Raw genomic sequence first — 22,379 nt, forward strand, 5'->3', positions numbered from 1 at the left:
CAAAAAGATTTTGGAGGAAAAAGTGACTGGGAAAAGCAGTAAAAGAACACAGCATATGTAACCAAATGATATCAAGTAGTACATTTATTTCAGATAGTAAGTCAGCTTCTGACAGTGGGATGTATTACAATATAGTCTCTGAAGGTAAAGGATGGAAGGAAGGTCTGTTGCTCAAGATACTGAATGTTTGTACAGTGCCTAGCACAATGAGGTCCTGGTCCTTAACTGGGGCTCCTAGGTGCTCCAGCAAAACAAACACTTTAGGCTTTAGGAGATGGACTGCATGAGCACTTTTGAAATGGCATTCCACAACATGGGTTAAATGACACCTAAGCAGCAGATTTCACCTTTTAAGCTCTGCAAGAGTAACTTGGTCCAGCAGATCTTCTCCAGCTCCAGTTTTACGATTCATCCTCCATCTACCCACCCACTCCATCCATAGTTAAAACAACGTTCACTCATCCACTGCAGTTTGGTGAGCCTCTAGGAGGAATGATCCATCCCACTTCAGTCACCACATATAAGAGGGCGGAAAAAGGAGCAGCTGGTCTCACCCTCCTCTACTCCAATAATAGACTCAGTGTCTGGCAGGTGCAGAGACTCAACACCAAGGCTGGGCTGAGAGTTCATGGACATGATACTCTTACTATGCACTGTCGATTCTTCCAGCAAACTGCTACCCATCAGTGACTCTATTGTGAAAAAAAGGGAAAAACAAAATTCTCATGATGTAATGGTACTGCAACATAAGATACAATCCATGCCCCCCTTCAAGTCAGAAGCACTTCTTCCCTAGACACCTGTTTTACCCATTCCTACTCTTTGAGCATTCAGAGCTCTAATGGATGGAAAATACTATGTTTATTTTTTTGAACCTTACTATGGCAGGATCTCATGCAGGATTGGCTTTCTCTTTAAATAATTCACTTTGCATAATAACCCAGGCTGCTTACAAGAATATATAACCAAGGGGAAAAAAATCCATGTAAAAAACCCCAACTAGATTCATGTTAATTTTGAAAACAATAAACATATCTGCTCCTTGACCACAATACAGAAATATACCTTTGTCTCCTGTCCTAGAAAAGTGGAGGGTGAGCAATCAATCCTCATCTCCAAGAGGAACAGACTTGTATTTCTTACTGGCCTGTGGTCTCATATTTTCAGGATAAACATCTTCCCTTCTCTTAGACCATCCCCTATTTTTTTTCCTGCACACTCAGTGAGTGTGCTCCCTTCCTTACCTGGCTGTTCTCGCTCCCTGCTGCCAGCTGCTCCAATTCGGGAGTGGTGTTTCCTCATATGCACATTTCTGCTACCACTCTGGGAAAACGTCTTTCCACAAATTTGGCACTGATGGGGCTTCACTCCTTGGAGTAGAAGGGGAAAAAAATATCCCATGAATTACCAAATTGGGAGTAAAGACTTCATCAACCAAAAAACTAATAGTACTGTTTTGAAATGGCAGTTAACACCACTGGTGCTAATTATCAGTAAAAAACAAATGAGAAATATTCCTGTCTTCTGGAGAGCAATAAGCTTCTAGAACAGAAGAGTTTTAGGTATCAGTATTGCCAGCTGTTGGAAAACTCAAGTCTGAAGTAACAAAAAGCCTTCAAGTCTGATTTATGAGAGGGAACAAGTTATTTCAAATCACTTAGTGACATGGAAATATTTGCTGTCCTACCCCTAGAATAAAATGACCAAATGCAAGGAAGCAGAGGCAAGGAAGCTATCTCCTGCCATCACACAATGAATTGCAGCATCTGGTTTACATTACTGAGCAGAGACGTGATGATGACTTGTCACCATGACAGGATTTCCATTTTACACAGCAGTCTATCATTTTCACAATACACTCCGTATGCTGTCCAATGCTGTCAGCTCAGTGGCATGGAAGCCAAGGAGAGAGGAAAGAAAAAGCATGGAAAACTCAATCCCAAAAGTTATTACCACAATAATATCTCCCCTTCCATAAACATACCATATTCATCATGTGCTGATGATATTTAAGATAGCTGAATTAAAACAGAAGGCAGAAGTTTTGAAACACTTGCAAAATACATTTCCATCTAAGTATGTAGTAGGAAAAAAATAAAGGAAAACCCTACCTATGGCAGAAAGCCACTCACGAGAGATTTCAGAGTCAAATGGCTGTAATTAATATATAGAGTCTCTCTTTTAAATAAGAAAATGGCAGCTATGAAACAGATATTCAACTTCATGACATTTTAGGAACAATTTTTAAAATAATTTAAAAAACATAATTTTAATTTAGAACCAGAAACAATCTAAAAGATTAAAGAGTATGGGCTACAGGCACCACAAAAGGTAAGTCATGAAACACTATGACCAGAAGTTCCATAAAAAACAGGGTTTTTCTTAAGAAAAATCAAATCAATGTCCTACAATAAGGATCTTTTCTCAGAGAGATCACAGAATGTCAGATGAAGACTCTTACCTGAGTGGACAACCAAATGTTTCCGAAGGCTGGAGTATTCAGCAAAGGAGCGACCACATCCCTGTGCCTCACATAGAAAGGGTTTTTCCCCTACAAAGGAAAAGTAAATTCTTAGATTTTGGGATTACAACTTAATCTGATTGCTGAAGTCCCTGAGAACAGCCTGGACATCTCCACTCCATTATCCCTTTTGGCTTTATGTGTGTCAGAGTTCCATCGAAATTACATATATGCTTCCTAAGGCTTTTAAAGCATTCTCTTCACCAGCTTTCACTGGTACTATTTTAAAATATTCTTAGACCATAATTCACTGAAAGTGAAGCAAGGGACCACTGTTTCTAAGTAGATCTTCAAAGTATATAACTACCAATAGAGTAATATAAAAGTACCTGAACGATGATATATCTTCTATATGTAGTTCTCAACAACCAGCTCTCTGCTTCACACACTCCCAGGATCCTGTTCCCTTTCTGCCTCTCAGTGCCAAAAATCCCATAAACTGTATTTTCCTATCATATCCTATACTTTATTTCAGATCAGGCTAAACTTGCCAAAGTCCTGTGTCAGTTGTTTATATTTACATGTGGAGGAACTGTAATTCAAGGCACAATTTGTTCTCATAGGCTGAAATTTGTTATTTTTATATCACAGCTATTTTTGATTTGTCTAAATGATGGTAAATTTGAAGGTCACTACACTAGTGCAGCACAATATAATTAATCTGTTTTAAACAGTCTCTTAATAAAGCCTTAAATAATGCTAGAGATAACTTTTGCCTGCAACATCCAACTACAGAACTCGATATACTATGTTTAACACTATGATTTCAAGTCTTTAACCGGACCCCTCTAAAGAGTAATAGCAAGACCACAGGAGATTAAGCAAGCTATTTAAACTATTTTATTGTCGAAAATATACAAAGTTCTTTCAGAGTAAACTTGTTTTTAAAGGTGTTTCTACTGTGGTTTTGCCTTTAGAAGTCCTCTCCCTATGGCTCATGTATTAGTTTCTTATCTACGATAGCACTCGACAGCTCTGAGCAAAACACAGCGTGTTCCAATTGGTGTTACAAAGCTGAAATATGTAGCAGAGTCTCAAACACTGATTGTACTTTCTGGCTTGTTATAAATATTTAAAATTTGGAAAGAAGGAAAAAATACCATTGACTAAAGTAACTGCACACAGTTCCATCTATAAGAAACTCTTTATCTATTTACACCTGCAGTTTTATAACATATTTGGTATGATCAAACTCCTAATGGCATATTATCCATTTGCAGTTTAGAAAGTTATTATTTATTCCTCCAGAAGCTACTACTCTGTTGGTTGCAGAACACTCAGGGAGGATTGTGCATGTGTCAGCTGGGCCTATTAGCTTTATCCTGCACCTTGGCTGGGAGCTTTAAGTGCAAAAGAAAACTGCAAAAACTATGGCTGCTGTTACTACGCATTCAAAATTTTATTATTGGTATATATAATTTTTAACTACATCCCAACATCTGCCCCCAAACTATGTGTTCTAGCTAGACTGCATAATCTTTAAAATAGCAACCTTTTTCCATGTGTGTCTACAAACTAAAACCATACGGCTATGTTTAAGTAAGGCAGAAGGCATAAACAGCTGCTGGCAGCCCACATAATCTGTGATTTCATTTTACCAGAGAGGCCTTGTGCTCTCACAGTTGCCAAGGTTATTTTGAAATGTTAACCAACAGTAATCCAATGCTACCTTCCTAGGCCATCAGGCAATCTCTAACAATATTCCAAGAAGCTTGAACTGGGCCATTTGTTTGAGTGTTGTGATAACCTTGAGGCTTCAAAAAACTAAACAAAATCACCAGAATATTTGCTATGAACTTTGCTAACTATTAAATTGCTGGTCATTTCAGCAGTAACTTGTGTGCCTCTCTCAAGCAACTTTCTAGGACAAAACCACTTAAAGTACTTCATGCTGTTCTCAAGACTTTGGCTGCTACACCAACTTCTAAAAATACTGGCAAGGCAGGATCAAATTCTGCAGAGGAGACAGCATAAACAAACCATGTATAAAATACAGCATATGAAATAAAGGGCCTCGTTTTATTAACTATAAAAAGCTGAGCATGAGTTGAAAGTACACAGGCTCCAGCACACAGGAACATCCCAAATTAGCATTAGCACAAACAGAGAAGTTTGCACACCAAAATGCTCTTTTCTAATTAATGCTTTTTTCTAGTTTTCTTTGCTACTATATTTTTTCTACTCATTTCACTGTATTCCTCATTTCCCTACATGTCCCAAATGTCATTCTATAAGCAGCATAAGTAACACAAGCTACTCAGAGTCAGGCAAATGTCAGTACAGCTACAACAGTGTCCACAAGGATTCCACACTGGAGAAATATCTAAGCTATTGAGCCTTTGAGGAATTTCAATTAGCTTCTTAATAAAACACAATTACAGAAGTCACGTTCACTAACTATTCCCTTTCTAACAGCCTGGTTTCCCCCGTAAGAACACACACCCCTCCCTCCTTCACACAACTGGAGGAGGGGGAGGGAATCTTCAGAACATGGGTCTGAGCAGAGTACAGCATCACCACACAGTATTTGAAGGGGGAAACCTGTGTGAAACTATGCAGGATAGTAAAAGAGGTAAGCAGTTGATTTATCTGACCTATAGATCAATGTGAATTGACAGAAAAGGGACATTAATGGTGGGCAAAGGTAAACAACATAATACTCTCAAAAGTTTGAGGACAAGGAGGAAGTGGTTTATTCCTCAGGCTCCACCTCTGCAGATCACAAATAGGTGAGGTCTAAAACACACCAGTGTGAATTCGTAGGTGGTTCTTCAGATTTCCAGCTGTTGTGAACTGTTTGCCACAGCCTAGCTCTGTGCACACAAAGGGTTTTTCACCATTGTGAGTTCTCATGTGCACCTTCAGCCTCTGCAAGACATAGAAACTTTTCCCACAACCTTCTGCTGGGCAGGTGAAGGAGCGGTCATTCCTGGAAAGCAACAAAATAGCTGTTTCATTACCATTACAATACTACAATGTATTTTTTCATGAACACTTTTTTTTTTATTAAACATGAGCACCTGTTAAAAATACAGATATTCTAAACTGAACAAGGACCTGCAAAAGTAATCTAAATCTGGTCAAAGTGCTTCAACATAAAGCAACCAACAGGCCTAGTATATGTAAGAGTAATACCAGGTTTTCACAGCTTTTTGATGTCAAAACCTAACGTTATCTCAAATACAGAGCACAGTTTTTCAAAGTCATAAAAACATACAGCTTTATTCTGCTCACCGGTGTGTTTTCAGATGATACTTGAAGTGAGCTGGCCACACAAATGTCCGATCGCAGCCCTCAACTGTGCACTTCAGCTTCCTCTCCACACGAGATAAATGAGGAATGGGGCCAGAGTCTTTCGGCTGCCCATCTCCTGAGCAAAGATGAACATTTTCACCTGGAAAAAAAAAAGCCCACTAAAATCTAAAAACCTTACAGGTTACTGTCGTGTGTCAAATTTAATAGAAAAACCAGCATCATATATGATACAGGATTGTAAAGCAGGTAGGTGTCTGGCTACTAACTGTTTAGCATGTCCTACGTGCTGCTGCATAGCCCATAACAGGGATCAAACAAAGATTTGCAAACCTTACCAGGCCCATAAACTATTCCCAACAGGCCATCTGGATCAGACCAGCTACTACCAAATCAGGCTTATCACAAAAAGAAAAGAAAGCTAATGCACCATAAATTGTAAAAATGGTCTCTACATGAATATCAACAAATCAATTTTAAGTATCAGCCAGGATAACTCTTTTTAAAAACACCTTAGCTAAAATAAGAGATACTGCATTTGTTTGCAATTATTTATTAAAATAATTAAGTCCCAAAGCATATGACTAAATCCAATTATGTATTCTCCAGAAAACTGATCTCCAAACTCAGTGGAGCTAAAAAGAAAGTATCATTTACAGTATGCATTAAAAACAGTCCCCTGAAAGTGAAAACAAAAGTTGAAAAACAAGGAGTTGCAGTGAGAAAGAAGATATTCTTTACATGTACCAGAAGACAGGTAGACTAAAATGGAACAGCTGGCTCCACTAAAGTTCATTCCCTCAGAAAAAAACTAACAGCCTCTTTATATTGCAGAAAAAAAACACAGTTGTCCTGTATAATTCTGTCACTGATGATTTGAAGATGCCAGAACTGATTAAAAGCAAGAAAGAACTAGAGGAAGAAACAACCTGAAACTAGGGACCTTGTATGGAACATTCAACTTTTAAGACACACTCTGGGGATTTCCTACCATTATTGCTTGCTTTGGCATTCTTTGCAAGCTGTGCCCGGGTGGCAGCAATTAAACTGTCATGGGCCAATTCTTGCACTCGAAGGAACCATGGGGTACTGCTGTCTGTGCTATCATGAGAGAGAAAGTCATTCCCAGAATCTTCTGCTTCATCTTGAACAAACACCAAGTGCTCTGCGGGAGATCCAAGCCCTAGAAAAGAAGACAACTTTGTGAAACAGAAGGATAATATAACAGAGGGAAATTTCTTTTGCTTCTCAGAGGTTGGTGTTCATGGCATAGATGGCACAGCTGCACTGAAAAAGTCTCCACTGACCTCTACCTTGTAGAAAGCTGTTAATGACTAAATGCTCCTACAATATCCAATAATGCCTAGCGAATTTCATGATCTTTCCTCTTCAAAAGCAGCAGGGACACAGTTGTATCTCCCGCATTCTGCTGAGACATATCCAGCCAAATGACAAACAGGAGAATTACCTGCTCTTGTTAGGTTGAGAAGAATAAATGAAGTGCTATCACTGGGCTGGAGGTCTTGCAATAAACTAGAAGTCTCTGGAGTTGACAGAAGTTCAGATGGTTTCTGTACATTCTGTGCCCTTGTCTCCTCTCCATCAGGGCCTACATTTACCTGGAGACTTCTCAAGACAGCAGATGAAGAAACATCTTTGGAAGGATTAGTGTGACTTGGAGAAGTGAGATCTCTTTCATCATCTAGTGAGGAAAGTGAAACCAGAGTAAATAAAAGTATAAATACATTATGACTATGTGAGGACAGAATACCCTTTTTTCCGGAAAATTTCGTTACAGGGAGACAGAGTTTTCACTAGGAAGGCTTTCTGCCTAACAGGTAACTCTCTCAAAGGTAGTTTCAATGCTTTCTCACCCCTGCATACCAAGGGAAGTGCTCAGCCTCTCTCTCTGATAAATGAGAGGAGAGAGAGAGAGAGAGAGAGAACAGTTACAGAAATGTTACAGGGCCGTTGTGACCCGGGGAGAGTCAGGGGGCGGGGGAGGAGGGGGACTAGTGATGATAAAGCCCAGGAGCAGGAAGTTTGCCTTTCCCCTGAGGGTCAGTGCTGTCTTGCAGCACTGTGAAGTTTGTAAGTTTTAATGTCCTTGCCTCCAAAATAAACCTTTTTGAATCCTTTCCACTGCCCTGGGATTTTTGGGGATACTTGTGTTTATTTTACCTTACAGACTAAAAGATATCTATGAAGTTATTTTTCTAGAAAAAAATAGAACTTGAGAGAGAATGGAGGAGCAAGTAAGTTTCTAACCAGTCCAACTAAATGAGAAGTTTCAGCCACCCTTCTGAACTTGTTCCTCCATCCCTGGAATGTCTTATCAGCAAGAGGCAGTGGGCCAGAGTGGTGCAGTAAACACAGCTGTATGAAGGGCAGGGTCACAAAGATGTGCCACATAGATTTTACCTGGCAACATCAGTCTGTTGCATTCTGAGGTCTCAGTAACAGGAAGGAGGGAAAGACAGGTGATGTCTTTTGGTTCCGATTCCACCAGCCCTTGCCCCAGTGGAATAGAAGTATTCTGAACAAACTGAACCAGCAGCTGAAAAAAGATACTGAAGATTAGGTCAAGAGCAGCACAAATAATTTAAAAAGGTACTAAACTCAGTCAGTCCAGTAGTCCCAACTATCTTGTAGGAGACACTGACTATAATCCCATGAAAACACATGGAAGTAAATGAAAGCCTTTCAATTTCCATTAATGACAAAGAAGGAATTGTTTGTATTTGTTATCTCTGAAATACCTAAAAAATTCTCATTTCTTTAACATACAATAAACATCTCTGGATTATTGCAGACTAACCTGAAGACTATTTAGTCTATGTTCCTTTTTAATTATATTTTACCACTTGATACTTTACTATGCTCTAACCCTTCAAGTAAATGTGTTCCACACTCAGCCTTTGGTACAGGTATTTTTCAAATCATTGTCTTTAAATCCTTAAATGAAAGTTAGCTTTTTTTAAAGTAAAAAAGCAATCAAAAGACTGGTTACAAAGATGTCTAGCTTATGGCTATTCAAAATAGGCATATAATGATCAGAGAAACAAGGCTGGGATGACAAGGGGGCAAACACAGAGAGCCTTATCCGTCCCAATCAGCTACTCCTAAAACCATCAAAGATGGACAAACAACATGACTACTACAGGGATTAACAGAAGAAATCCTCTCCAGAATACTACACAAAATAAGGGAAACTATTGCATAAAGATTTATAGGACTTAAACTGAGGTGCATTCCCTGGGGAGGACTTTGGGACTGGATAAAAGATTTAGGGGATTGTACAGGACTTACTGTACTGTTTAAGGGAAAGACCAAGAGCAGGAAAGGGAAGGGATCAAGATGGATCGGGGCAAAACAAACACAGGAAAATGGAGAAGGGAGGATAAAGAAAAGTGGCCTGTTGCATATAAGCAGAAAGTTGGTCAATTCAGTTGTCTGGTGCAGCCTAATCATCACACTCCATCCTGTCTTCTTTAAACTCCACTCCTAAGTACTCCCTGTGTGATCCCACTCTCTAGAGTGGGTCTCTAGTGACACACACTAGTCTCTAGTTTCTAGTGTGTGTCATATGCTAATGAACTCCAGACTAGTTGTCAAGCAGAAAAATAGCATGGGGATATACCCCAAAGAAATCCGTGAAGGTTTTCTCTAGCCAGCAACCCTTGAATACAGGATCAAGTATTTTGTGCTGCCTGTGTTTATGTGGGTAAAGCTATGAGCACTCTGCCAGTGTTCATCTGTTTGTGCCGCATTGTTTGGAGTCACATCTGTACTCTGTGTGTTGTGTGCACGCAACTCTTTTCAAATAGGTACTAAACCTCACTAGTGGCTGGATCTAAGATCAGAATTGAAAAGCTGCCCTCATGTTTCTTGATGGGCCCAGAGCATTCCATGCAACAGATTTAGCCATTCTTAACATCAGTCAGCTCTGGCAATGCAAAAATTACTTCCCGCCTAACTCCTAAAAATCTCAAGTTATAAAAAGGAACCTGACATTTGAAAAGGAACAGGAAGTCAGAGAAACGCCTCTTCCCGCCCCTGAAAGTCTTCCCTTATTTAACCAAGTTCATAGCAGCAAAGCATGTGCCTTGTTTATTCATTCTGTCCCCTTTACAACATCTCAAGCTTTTGTCACAGTACAAGATGTAATGCTGGACTACTCTCTACCTCAAAGGCATAGACACAGAAATAAGACTCTCTTTTTTATGTTACAAGTGCCACAGCATTCCATATTAAAATATTTTGATTTAACAAAGGAAGTGCTGCTGGGAGTTAGGAGATAACTTTTGCAATGGACCGAACAAATTCTGTGAACGGTACAAGCTTTCGTAAGCACAGTCTCAAATCCTTCCCCTGCATGGAATTAAACTTCTGGAGACCAGAAAGGGTCTGTTGTAACACACAACTGTAACACACAATTGTATTACACAGTTGTAACATACCAAGACACGTACTTTGCATTTCAGCAGAAATGCTGCTCAAAAACTGTATGTAGGATCTATTTATTTGCTTACAAGTTCTGTCAAACAGACTAACTCCTATACTCACACCCTCAAATTTTTTTAAAAAACATAGAACAAAGAAATATGGAAAATAACAATATACCATAAACTTAGTCCTCAAGTCACTGTTCCTTACCTCTAGGAAACCCCTTGACATAAAGATCCTGCATTCTGCTGATTCTGCTGCTGTCTAGCAAACAACTGTATGTAGCAAAGTTCCTCTGTCTTTGGCATGTAGAAGGAAATTTCACACAGAGCCCAGATGGAGTTGTCTGTACAGTGAGATGGTTCATCAATGTCAAAAGAAAGAGACTAAAAAAGCATGATGTGCCCATGGTATGTTTGTGATTAAAACCCAACAGTCACAAATAATTTGATTCTTATTTTGTGTGTTGTGATTGTCTTAGTACTTAATTTTTTTACTAGCACCTAATTCCAAATCATTCCTGTAGCAAATATCAGTTTTTTAAGCTTCTCCTACACCATGACAAAGCCTGTTAAATCAAAGAAACTGTGAAGAAAACTTTTTAATTGTTTGTGCTTTGATTTCTCTATGCTTATTTCCTCTCATGAAAACATTAGAAATACTGATGCTTCCTCGAACAGCTTTACCTCAAAGAGTTACTGCTGTCAGAACCCTGAAGCCTTAACAGCTCTGATTAGTCTCACCTAGGATGCTCACACTCTCTCTCCAGGGGCTCCTTTTAAGCTCAGCCTGGGTTACTCATTCCATTCCTGAGCTGTGTTGTAGGTTTACCTGTCTCAAGCCTTGTCTCCTGGGTGAACCTCAGATTTTTACTGCATCTGTGTCTCCAGCCCCATATCATGCTGCTCCTGACTGGACTTCGGAAAGACTCTGGACCTGGTTCATCACTTTCCCTCATCCAGGGCTGTGGATTCCAGCATCTGTCTCTGCCTGCCATGCTCAGGTGCTGCAGTATTGCACCCTGGTCAGTGAGGGCACTGCCTGGGCTGGGATCACCCTTGGCTCCCAGCCCATCCTCTCTTAGGAGCAGCCTGTCATCACTGACAACTATGAAGGTACAAATTAAGTCCTGAAGTCATTCAGATGGCAATATGCCATTTGAACTATGACACAAGCCAGGCTGCATTTTGAAAGGTTAGAATTGTTTCATCTTATATCTAAGATTATCCACAGGACCCAGTAAGAAGAGAGAATTATTTTTATGTGGTCAAAAAAATACATAGGCAATAAGAGACAGTCCCTCCCCCATGCATTCTAATTTAGGATTAAAAAAATAGCAGAAACGGGGTAAAAAAAGAGGAGAGTTAGGAATAATGAGTAACTAGAAGAAAGAAGCAGGGGACTAAAAACTGTGAATGGTAAGATAGTTCTAAATTACTGGATTGTCTTTAATTTCAAAGCTGTTGATTAGCCCTACTGCTGCTTACTCTACCATAAAACACTTGTTCTATGGACTCTTTTATTTTCATACAAAAAGACCTAGATGAAACTTGCCTCCTACAGAAGGAAAGCTTTGCTTTAAAACTTCCACTTCAACACAGCAGCATTAAGCCACTAGGGAAAAGCAAAATGCAGCAGCCACAAACAGATTCTCAGAAGTAAAGAGGTCCTTTGAATTTGCTTCGTAAAGTAATAACAAGCTAGTATTAAAAGGGGGCAAATGAAGCAGAAGGAAACAAAAGGATGCGAATCATTCTTGTTATTAAAATTTGGAATAAAAAACCTTCACATAAACTAAAGCAAACCAATCACCAACTCTACATCAAATAATTCAGAGAAAATAAAAGTTTTCATGCTACAGTTTTATCTTGACAGATTTTTCATAAACCTTCCTGTTCAAAATCATTAAATACCTTTGTGGACAACTACAGCAACTGGAATACGGGAAAGAACTCATTACAAACATTGTGTCATACTTTTTAAAGTTTCTTTTAATATGGTTTTACAGCTGAAAGCAAATAGGAAATTATAAGGGTATCTGGTAATTGGCTATTCAGCACAGAAGTCTAGGAATAGCAGAGGTGATAAATTAAAAGCACAGATACACAAGCTCTAACAAACTGCCGATAAGAGAGTAACAAAATCCAGAACTCCTGGGACACTGATGGATGGGGCCATTACAGGAACAACTTGAGTGTGACCTTGAAAAAAATTCAACCAGAAACTTTGTAAGGAATAGGAACAATATTATCATAGGTTACCAGAACACATCTCACAGGCCAAGAGCAAACTTCTTATGGGATACGGGGGAAATTCTGAGACTGGGTAAAACTTATTAAGATATCTTTAGTTGAGACCTTGGAAATGTAAAAAATGTGTGGATGTTTAGGGGAAGGACCAAAGGGAGAGATCAAGACAGATAGGAGAGAAACAACCATTGGGAACAGACGGGATGGGAGATAATATGGGTCGACTACATGCTAGCAGGCTGCAGGTTGCTGCTCTGTCTCATCATTGTGGTCTAGCCCATCTTCTCAAATGCTTTTTGCTTCTAAATAGTTTCTGAGTACATTCATCTGGTTAACTTCACTTTGAACTAGTCTGTGAATAGAGGAAACCACAACCTGGAAACCCAAGATCCTGGCCAGAGGCTGAATTAAAAAGCCCAAGGCCTGGAGACGGATACCAGAAGGACTCGAGTTTTGGCAGAGACTGGAACATGCATGTCAGCCAAGTGAGGACATATATGTGATATGCTAGCAGATTTCAAGCCTGGTTACCTGATAAGCAGGGACAGGATTAGGCCATTTGTAGTCTTTCTTTTCTACATGAATGCCATTTGTGTTTGAGAGTGCCACTAAAATCATTATCCTGCCATATAGCCATAGATGTCTGTACCAACTATGTGGGCACATTTTTGGCAGTTCAGGCTCAGCCTCACTTTTGTGTGTACCTGGGAACAGTCCATTGGTCTCATGTCTGAAGGACCAGGAAGGGAAGAATCTTGTGGATGCTACAGTTTGGCAGATCCCATCACCACATAACATCTGGCAACACAAACAGGCCCCAGTGGGCTGTAAGTATTCCCAAGATGGTGACTGTAAAATCCCTACATATGGAGGAGACTGATCCTTCTGCAAATATGATCAAAATGGTAAAATCTGTAATGAAACAGACAGGTCATCTTGGGGCACCAGGGGAACTTAATGTACAGAATATTAACAGAACACAAATGGAGGAGGCTTTGCTCTATAGCTAAGAGATCCCTTAGAATTTGAAATAAATTTTAATATTGTAAAAGGACATTCTTGACTTAGAGATTCAAACTTTATGGGCCAGACATACAGGGAGAATCTATAAGCCTTGGAGGGACAAAACAGGCAAAGTTCAGCTGCATCTTGCTATAAAGAATTTTATTTTAGCTCTGCCATATCACCATCTTGAATATACCCTCCTTAACTACTTCTTTTGAAATACCACATAACTCTGAAAATTCTGTAAGTAATGAGGACACTGTATGTATTAAAAATGTAAAATATTTCTTGGCTCTTGTCACTAAGCAAGTAATTGTCATCCCTGCTGGTCAACAAGAGATGGCTGTACAGGATGATTCCAGGGTCTGTCACTGAAAGCAGTGCTGAATGCTTGTGTTACCAAGAAACTTCTTATCTGTCCCTGACGTGAGAGGGGGAAAAAAACCCACGACAAACAACAAAGAAAAATCTGTTGAAAGAACTGAGAACCCCTACTAGAGATCCTTAAAGAAACAAACAAAAAACCCACTACAGAAACAAATGATAACACGGCCATCTGGGATGGATCAGGTTAAGTTCGTGTCCCGTAACAGACAATTCAAAAGCCACGAAGTGTTAGGCAGCTGCTTTGGTTGAAGTAGGAGTGGCTGGGAGGGACAGGGGAAGAAGGTTCTCCAGTACTATTGTTCAGATCTATCCTCCCACTGGACAGCTGGAGAGCTAGACTAGACTCCCAGAGCAGCAGAGACCATTAATCGATAACATTTCTGTTCTAAATTTAACCAGTGAACCACTACAAAACAAAGAAGTCAAAAGAAAATTTAGCAGAGGAGAAAGGAGGGGTCGGAGCTGAAGGGTGTGGAGGGCAGGAGACTTGCTAGCTAGAAACTGGGATGTCCTCCTGCCATACAGCCTCTGGGGAACTAATTAATTCACAACAGTCTCTCCTTGTGAGGCACTGAAGAGGAGAGAAAGGATCTCTAAAATATCTCTCTTCACTCCCCTTTCAATAGCTGGTTCAATTTGTAGAACAGAGTTGTAGTTCACTTGATTGTGCTAAGAGCTACCCCAGCAGCAGAAAGCACCTTGCAATGGACCAGTGTGGTGGAGGTGGCTGGAAATACTTGCAATTGTAACAAATCACCCTGAAGGTTTAAAGCATGCAAAGTGCAGATCTTATCAGGTCCCTGAGGAATATTTGTAATACAGCTTTGGGGGGCAGGGAAACCAGAGGAAAAAGCAGATCCACCTCCTCATACAAACTGTCTCCAAGCAACTTTAAAACATTCTACTAAAGGAGGATTCACCTCGACTCAAGCATTAAATGTTTAATGGCACCTTGATGGTTTCTTTAGGGATAAAACCAGAAGCAAAGAAGTCTGTGCAATCCAGACATAGTGCTTTGATTGATATTATCTAGATGTCACACAAATACAGCTAGCTCTTAATTAATACCATTCTCACATGGTGGGGTATCTGAAAGAACATCTGTGGCTATGAGAATTGTAGCACCGTGGCTCACCAGAGGATATAAAATCAGGACTGACTTTTAGAGATACTTGAACTGCTAGTTGGGAAAGGTGTAAAAATGGATATCTACCAGTTTTACATCAAAGGAATACAAAATAGTTCTAAGTTAACTCTCAACTTATGTAATCGGAAAAAGAGGGCATGTATACATGGAAATGGATCAAAATTTGTAGTATAAAATAGCCTTGGTCAAGATTGAGAAGCATGGTTTAGAAGATAGCATTTACAGAAAGGATGTCCTCTGCAACAACCACTGCAGCTTTCATGCATCAGGATTGTTCTACTGGAGAACAGCCAACTCCTGTTCTGGGCTTGCTGGGAAGGAAATGCAACTCTGCTCTGAAATAGGACTATTATGTAAACAAGCCTAATTAACAAATACCGTACTCAAGTAGAGAAAAGACAAGGCCCAGTTACAGCTGCTATTTGAGGAACCCACTTGCAGATGGAAGTAACAAAATTCCCCCCACCTTAACGTTCAGAACTGGGAAAAAAAATGATAGAAAGTATGAGATATCAACAACAAGGCAAGAGAGAGAGGAACTCCTTGTAGGTCATGCTGAGACTACTCACAGCTATGAATTTGCAGCTACTTTTCCTGAATAGTGTGATGGAAGAGCTTTGGCTGCTCTATTAAGAAACAAATGCCTTACCCCATCACCTGGGCTGTAAGAAATTACCAGCATGTAATCATAATTCTTTTCAGAGTACCATTTTAAGGTGCACGCTGTATTGCTTATTGAAAACGGATAAAAACAAGACTCAATAAAACCAATTCAGACTTGCCAACTTCCCCAAAAGGTTGTATCATGTCCTCTGTTCTAGCGCCTTAGCTGTTTGCAGAGGTAAAGCTGAGAACCAGAACAGCAAGGACACCAAGTGATACAATCCTCTGCACCTTTTAAGTGGGGGAATGTACAGGAAGCTGGCCAATGGCATTTAACCTGAAAGATAAAGGCAAGAAACAGCAGAGGCAGCAGGTGACTGTGTTGAATGTAACAAAGTGCAGACACTTGTATCTAGCACATTATGGGTAAGAGTAACAAACCCAGAAAGCCTCAGAAACTGATCAATGGGCTACTGCTGAAGGGAAATCTTGAAAAGGTTCAACCAGAAATTTTAAGTGGTAAGAAATATAATTGTCTTTGGTAATTGGAATGGGTCTCATAGGAAAGACCAAACTTACCATCCAATAAAACAGAGACTGCAGGATGTGTTAAGCTTATTATGCAATGTTTAGGGGAAGGATCAAAGGAAGAATCAAGGTGAGTAACTGAAGAAGCAGGGGCAGAGGGGAGAGAAAAGACTAGTTGCTGGTCAGAACACTGCTGTGCCTGATTACTGCAGTCCCTTCTATCTACTTACTGAACATATTCCTAAATATTCTACCCACAAGTGAGTCCACTGCTAGTGAACTTCCAGTTGACTTAATGTCAGTAGGCTACCATAGTCCAGAAAAAAACCAAAAGGATTCCAGCTGGAAACTGGCTAAAAAGCCCTGGCCCTGGGCACAAAGACTTTAGGCCTGGCAGACATATGTGAATGTGAGTATGCACGAGTAGAGTGATGACAGGGTATAGCTATAGTCCACTAAAAATCTATTGTTCATGCTTTAGTGTTTATCTCTTAGAGGTACTTTACCTGTGTATGTGAGGATGTGTTTGTGGCCAGCTGTGCATGCACACAGGTACATCACTGCAATTTATGCTCAGCTGTGCCACTGGCTGGACCTGGGAATGGTCTGGCAGCCTCACAGCAAGCAACGAGGATCCCCTGGGTGCTGCTGCCTACCATTTCTGCCAACTGCTTCATGGAAACACATATACTTTAAACAACAGAACTGGCTGATACTAACAGAATAATTCAGACTCCCCCAAACCAAGTAAAGTCAATTTGGTTTAAAGGGAAAGAAGTAGTCAATACGGTAATTTGTTTTATTCTTGTAACAGAAAGAACACTATAAAAGTGGAAAAAAATGTAACCTGAGAACAGGTAGGAGTATTGGCTGATACTTGAAATACCTGCAATATTCTTTAATCTTTTACCATTCAAATCAAAACATGGAAGCATTAGAAGATGTCACTGAAAACACTTAGAAAACTTAATATGTAAGCAGCAAACTGAGGAAACTCATTGAACTTTTTCTAAGTGTTGCCCACAAATGTTCCTGGAAACCAAACCCAGTTCATAATTGCTCACCTCAGGTTTGGATTCTAACTCATCCGATAACATTGATTCAAGTGTCTGATTCCTGCAGTTGTCCTCAGCAAGGCACAATTTATTTATTTTTTTTTCTTTTAGTTCAGAGAGAACAACACTCCCTGCTTATTTTCATATTTTCCTAAGTGTAAACCAGTGTGGTGGTCCTTCTGTGAGAAGCTGTGCTGCGCAAATATTCAGTTTAACCTAAAACAACAGAAAACGAAATATAAAGAAAGAGGAACTGAAAAGCAAGAGCAAAGCGTAAAGAAGTGAACACGTTGCAAGTAACTGTAAAATATACTTTGGGGTACTGGGAAAACTCATTTACCAAGGCTCCTGGATTTCTGTTTTCATTGATTCAACAAAATAACATCCTAAATTACTATGAAAGTAAGTTTTAAAGGCTATTTACCACATTTCCTTTGCAATCGTTCATTTTCAATGGAAAATTGCATTGTTTGTTCTGGAAACTTGTGGGATCAACTGCAAATCACATAAATCATGCAAGAGACAAGGAGGTTGAATTCCCAGCCTTCAAAACAGTGGAATTATCCAAACTGCTGACGAAAGGGAACCATATACAAACAACCTGTCACCAGGAAACCTCATCTTTTCCCATCATTTGAGACCTTACGTTTCTGATTCTGTGATAAATCCTGGTGAGTCCACATAAACAGAAGCTATTTCATAAATACCTATATGATGCTTCTTCTTTGGGCTAAAAGGGGAAAATGAGAACAAGCTGCATCTATTTCTGCCTACCAGGAAAGCACTCGGACACTGGCGGTGGGAAAAGAAAGTGAATTACGTACAGTTCTCTTCCCTTCCATCACAATTACCAATCTATTGACTATGTTAAAAAAGAGAACCTAAAACTACTCCTTTAGCACTCAGGACACCAAGCAGTGCGGCATGGGAGCTTCGACTGCCGCGAGGGAACAAGACAGCACACACAGCGACCGCAGGGTAACTCAGCCTGCCGCACGCAGCGAGCCGGGGCCCGGCAATCCTCCCGCGCCCACCCGCTGCCCCTCGCAGCTCGCACCCGGCACAGCGGGCCCCGAGCGAGCCCAGGGGACGAGAGCCAGCGCTGCCAGGTCCAGCCGACCACGCTCCGGCCGGGAGGGCACGGGGGAAGCGCGGCGGACCCCCGGGGAGCAGCGCGGACAGGGCGGAGCGCCGCGGCCCGGCGGGGCAGGTGCCACCCGCCCGGCCCGCGGGCGTCCGGCCGCCGCCGTGAGAGGCGGCCCCAGCGGCGGGGAGGGGAAAGCTGGGCCGCCTCCCTCACTCCGCGGCGCGCTGGGCGCCCGCAGCCCGCGAAGGGCGGCGAGTCCCGGCGGAGCGGCCGAGCCGCCTCCCCGCCCGCCTTACCGGCATCTCCGCTGCCCGGACGTGACGAGCCCCGCCCGGAAGTGCAGCGCACCACCCGGGGGTGCGCGCGGCCCGCCAGCTCGCGCTGACCGCGGGGCGGGGCGGCGCTTCCGCCCGGCCTTCCGGCGCTTCCGCCCGGAGCCGGCTCGGCACTACCTTCGTCCCCACAGACAGAGGGGAACGGCTCTGGGCTTGAGCTTTCCCCGGTTCTGTCGGGATCATTACCAATGATGCCTCAGAGTTTTTGATTTTTTTAGCTTTTGTGGATTTTAGAAGTAGTGGTGGAGTAAATGTAGATTTTAATATAGCTGTATTATATCCCTTACTCTTAACATAATAGTTACACATACCCAACCCCATTTCTTATCAATCCCTCTAAATTCCGTTGCGTGTTTAGTCTTCTTTTCAAGGCAGAATTGCAAAAAAACACCCTAGGCCTGGACCAGGAGATATCACACAGACACAGCAACCTTCAAGCCCAGAACTTTAGAGGAGCTCCAAGGAGTGTACATGCTGTGAAGAAAATGAAGATAAGGAAGAAGGGGTCCCAAAGACCCCAGACCCAATTCCCGAAGGGGCATGTCAGAGAGCAGAACTGGGCAGAACCAGGGGTGGACAAATCTGGGATTGATGGACCTTATTACAAAATCGTAGAACTGCTGTCTGGGTGCGCAGTGCATCATGTGTATTCCCTCAGCCTGTAGGCTGATTAAAGGACCTACTCTCTTTATCTCATACACTAAATTGGCCTGGAGTCTTTTTTCCTCTGCGCTCTCTTAAGGCAACACCAGGGCTGCAGGCTTCAGCTGCAGCCTAATTCCTCTTCAAATACTCTTTTTTGTATGGAGAGTTACTGTACCGGTGAAGATCATGCAGGAAGCTTATGGTCAACCTTCAGCTCCTCTTTTTTTCCACATAGATCAACACGGAAGACACATTAGTCCAGTTATAGCACATGTGGAAACACAAGTTTCCTACCAGTACTTGGTTTCTGTTTCTGCTTTGCTCTGACTTTCTGCTGTGTCCATTCTTGTAGCTGGTGATGGAAAACTCCAGAGTTCACAGTAGCTCACTAATGACACATCCCAAGTTAGTAATTCCAGAAACATACATGTCTTTGAAAGGTACCTAAAAACCAAGAAGGGACTGACTAATTTAAAACACTTGCACTCTGGTTTTAGCTCATTAGCCTTATTTTGGTATCTGTAAGTAAGCAGGACAGAGCACCTGAAGATGTTGGCAGCCTCTGGTCTTGACATTATCTGCTGATTCAGTGACCTTCAGGTCCAGTAAACTTTAACTTTCCTATGGCTAGCCCGTATCTTTGGAGCCATGTGTGATTCCTGGCTCCCATGCCAAAACAGCTGCTCGTGGCACAGTGCTGGTGCTGCTAAGCACTGAGAATCCTAGTGATAGCGAAGTAACCCAACAGGGGCTGTTGAGGCTGGCAAAACGTGGTTTCCTGAGGCTCCCTAGGAGCATAGCCCGTTCTGAGCCATGATGGACTGTGCAAAAACCTGCAGTCACTTCCTGGTAAATGACTGTAATCTCCTGCCTGTGAACTGCTTTGGAACGGTTTCCTCTCCCCAGCCCCTCCAGGATGTGCAGTATGGCTGCACTGCCTTTCAGAAAATTTTGATTTGTAGCTTAAAGATTCATACATATAGTGTGGGTAGCTTGGTGTGCAGCAGCAGTGTGAGCTACAGTGTGAGCTCTGGGGTCTGGAGCCTGAGCCTGAAGCCATGAACTGCCAAACCTTTGCACAACAAAGGGCTCAGGGACCTGCAGCCCAGCCAGGTAACCAGACACTCAGAGACACAGCAGGAGCTAAGGACCTCCAGACTTTCCCTTTGTTCAGGGTTCCAGCTTGAGCTGTTATTTTGTTATTTAGTTATTGCACCAAGATTAAATTATTTTAAAGATCTGGATGTCTGAGACTCTGCTATGGGAAACCTGGTCTGAGTGTGAGTGTGGTGTGGGGAGGGAGTCAGGCCTGGCACCCATGCGCTCGCTGGAGATGCCTGCTGTGAAGGCCTTTCGGTCCCAGCTCAGGTGGTGCATGTGTTACTGCCAGAGCGGCTCCTGGATGTTGTCCAGGAAAGTTTCCTTAACATTTATTATCACAGGCACGATCCCAGCATGCCACATTTGCCACAATTCAACAAAGGTAACCAGAAATGCAGAACTACTAAATTCATAAACCAATTTTTCTTGATGCCATTTCGGTAATTCCAGGGCACTGAATCGTTAGGCTTGATTCTGTTTTACATTAAGATCCTCAGTAATCTCGGAAGTCCTTTGACTCATCATCAGCTCAACAATGTAAAATTGTTGAGTAGATATTAAAATACAGAGACATGTAGGCGCATCAGTTCCTTTCATTTGCATCGTTCTAGGCCAGATGAGTTTGGCTGCTTCAGAACTTGCTTTTTGACTGCCTGGGGAATTTTGGTGGAATCTGCAGAGGGAGTAGCACAGCACTTACCTGAGTTGTTTGTGGTGGTTCAAATCACCTGCGCAGGTGCGTGAAGCAGCACTGCTCCCTGATGGGAGAAGAACTGGCTGGCTGGGAATTTCCTACAGTCTCACTTTCTCATTAACATCTGCCTCTCCATGATCCTTCTCTCTAATCAAGGACAAATGGAAGACTCAGTCACATTTGCCCCATGACCAAATTCAAGAAAAGACAAATGATACTTTTTTTTCACCCTTGCTGTGAGACAGTGAAAATGGCTAGTCATGGAGGAAGGGGAGAGTGGTGTTTTAGATTGGTTATTGATGAATCTGGTTATAATGGGGCCCTACTCTGAATATAAAGGGGAGTCTAGGCTTTATTTCTCTTAGCACATCTTCTGTTCTTTCCTGTGTACATTTCTATACACTCAGATATAATGTTGTTATATAAACTCATGTCCATTATTCCAAGATTATTATTAAACTTACATGTACAAATGCAATTACCATCACTTTCATGTTCAGCCTTTCCAGCATCAGCACGTAATAGACTTTTAAATTCTCCCCAAAGTCTGTACGCACAGGAACAATTACCTTTCCACGCTTACAGCGGATGTTGGCACGGGTGTTACAAAGCGGCTGAGATGTACGAAGCTCAGCCCACCAAGATTTGGAGGATTTCCTCCTGTTTCCCCCCGGGCTCGCACCCCGCTCTGTCACATGTCGGACTCCGCCGCGCTCCGCCTTTCCTGCGTAGTCAGCGCGTTTCCCGCGGCGGCAGCAGAATACTGCTGAGGTAATTTCGCTGGCTGAAAAGCGTACGTGAGGTCCCATACGGACCTCCGCGCCGCGGCCACCACACACCCTTCCCAAGTTTTCCCAAACACCAGGTGCGAGGGGTAGGGGGGCCCAGCGGGGGACGTCCCGCGCCTGGCCCCCCGGCAGCGCCCGTGGAGCCCGCAGGGAATCCGGTCCCGAAGCCGCGCCCCGAGCAGGAGGCTCCGCCGCACTGCGTTGGGAGTGGCGGGAGGGGCGGGGGCGGGGGGGCCGCGCCGGCGGCACGGGGGGTGACCGGCCAACGTCCCCCGCGGGGCGGGCGCGCCGGCCCCGCCTCCCGGCCCACCGCCGGCACCTTCCATTTCCCCCGCGGGGGAAGTCCTCCTCCGTCCGCCGCAGCGGCTCCCGCCACCCCGCAAGAAGAGAGCGCCGTGACGCCGTGGCCTTCCCTCACAATCTGGCTCTGAGGTGGCTGGACCGGGCCACCTCTCCCCGCCGCGCCGCGCGGTGGTAGCTTCCGGTCCGCTCCCCCGTCCCCCCCTCGGCGGCGGCGCGAGTGGTGCATCCCGGTA

At 42.6% G+C, this 22,379-nt stretch overlaps 1 protein-coding gene across 4 annotated transcripts; it reads right to left on the reverse strand.

The window, feature by feature from the left end:
* Positions 1 to 58: 58 nt before the first annotated feature.
* ZNF410 (zinc finger protein 410) lies at positions 59 to 21,992 on the reverse strand. Of its 4 annotated transcripts, none has more exons than XM_051806547.1 (11): positions 21,625 to 21,992; positions 21,062 to 21,202; positions 17,203 to 17,409; positions 8,195 to 8,330; positions 7,242 to 7,475; positions 6,765 to 6,956; positions 5,756 to 5,915; positions 5,269 to 5,450; positions 2,462 to 2,551; positions 1,245 to 1,370; positions 59 to 692 (listed from the first exon to the last, which is right to left on the reverse strand). In XM_051806547.1, exons 3-11 carry the CDS (start codon positions 17,233 to 17,235, stop codon positions 508 to 510), a joined length of 1,338 nt encoding a protein of 445 aa, XP_051662507.1. In that variant the 5' UTR covers positions 17,236 to 17,409; positions 21,062 to 21,202; positions 21,625 to 21,992; the 3' UTR covers positions 59 to 507. The 4 variants fall into 4 exon arrangements, with proteins under 4 accessions (XP_051662507.1, XP_051662509.1, XP_051662506.1 ...); XM_051806549.1 differs by lacking the exons at positions 21,062 to 21,202; positions 21,625 to 21,992 and adding exons at positions 10,430 to 10,565; positions 18,577 to 18,705; XM_051806546.1 differs by lacking the exons at positions 21,062 to 21,202; positions 21,625 to 21,992 and adding an exon at positions 18,577 to 18,705.
* Positions 21,993 to 22,379: the final 387 nt, after the last annotated feature.

Source organism: Manacus candei, unplaced genomic scaffold (genome assembly GCF_025592945.1).
Source record: "Manacus candei isolate 608988 ecotype Guabito, Panama unplaced genomic scaffold, ASM2559294v1 h1tg000067l, whole genome shotgun sequence".
NCBI lineage: Eukaryota > Metazoa > Chordata > Aves > Passeriformes > Pipridae > Manacus > Manacus candei.

Excerpts from the sequence above, each read along its gene's own strand:
- ZNF410 (XM_051806547.1), bottom strand. The coding sequence starts at position 17,235 with ATGTTATCGGATGAGTTAGAATCCAAACCTGAG. Across the intron at positions 8,331-17,202 it reads AGTTAGAATCCAAACCTGAG|CTGCTGGTTCAGTTTGTTCA; the intron begins GTGAGCAATTAT and ends ATCTTTTTTCAG. Across the intron at positions 5,451-5,755 it reads TATCATCTGAAAACACACCG|GAATGACCGCTCCTTCACCT; the intron begins GTGAGCAGAATA and ends GTTGCTTTCCAG.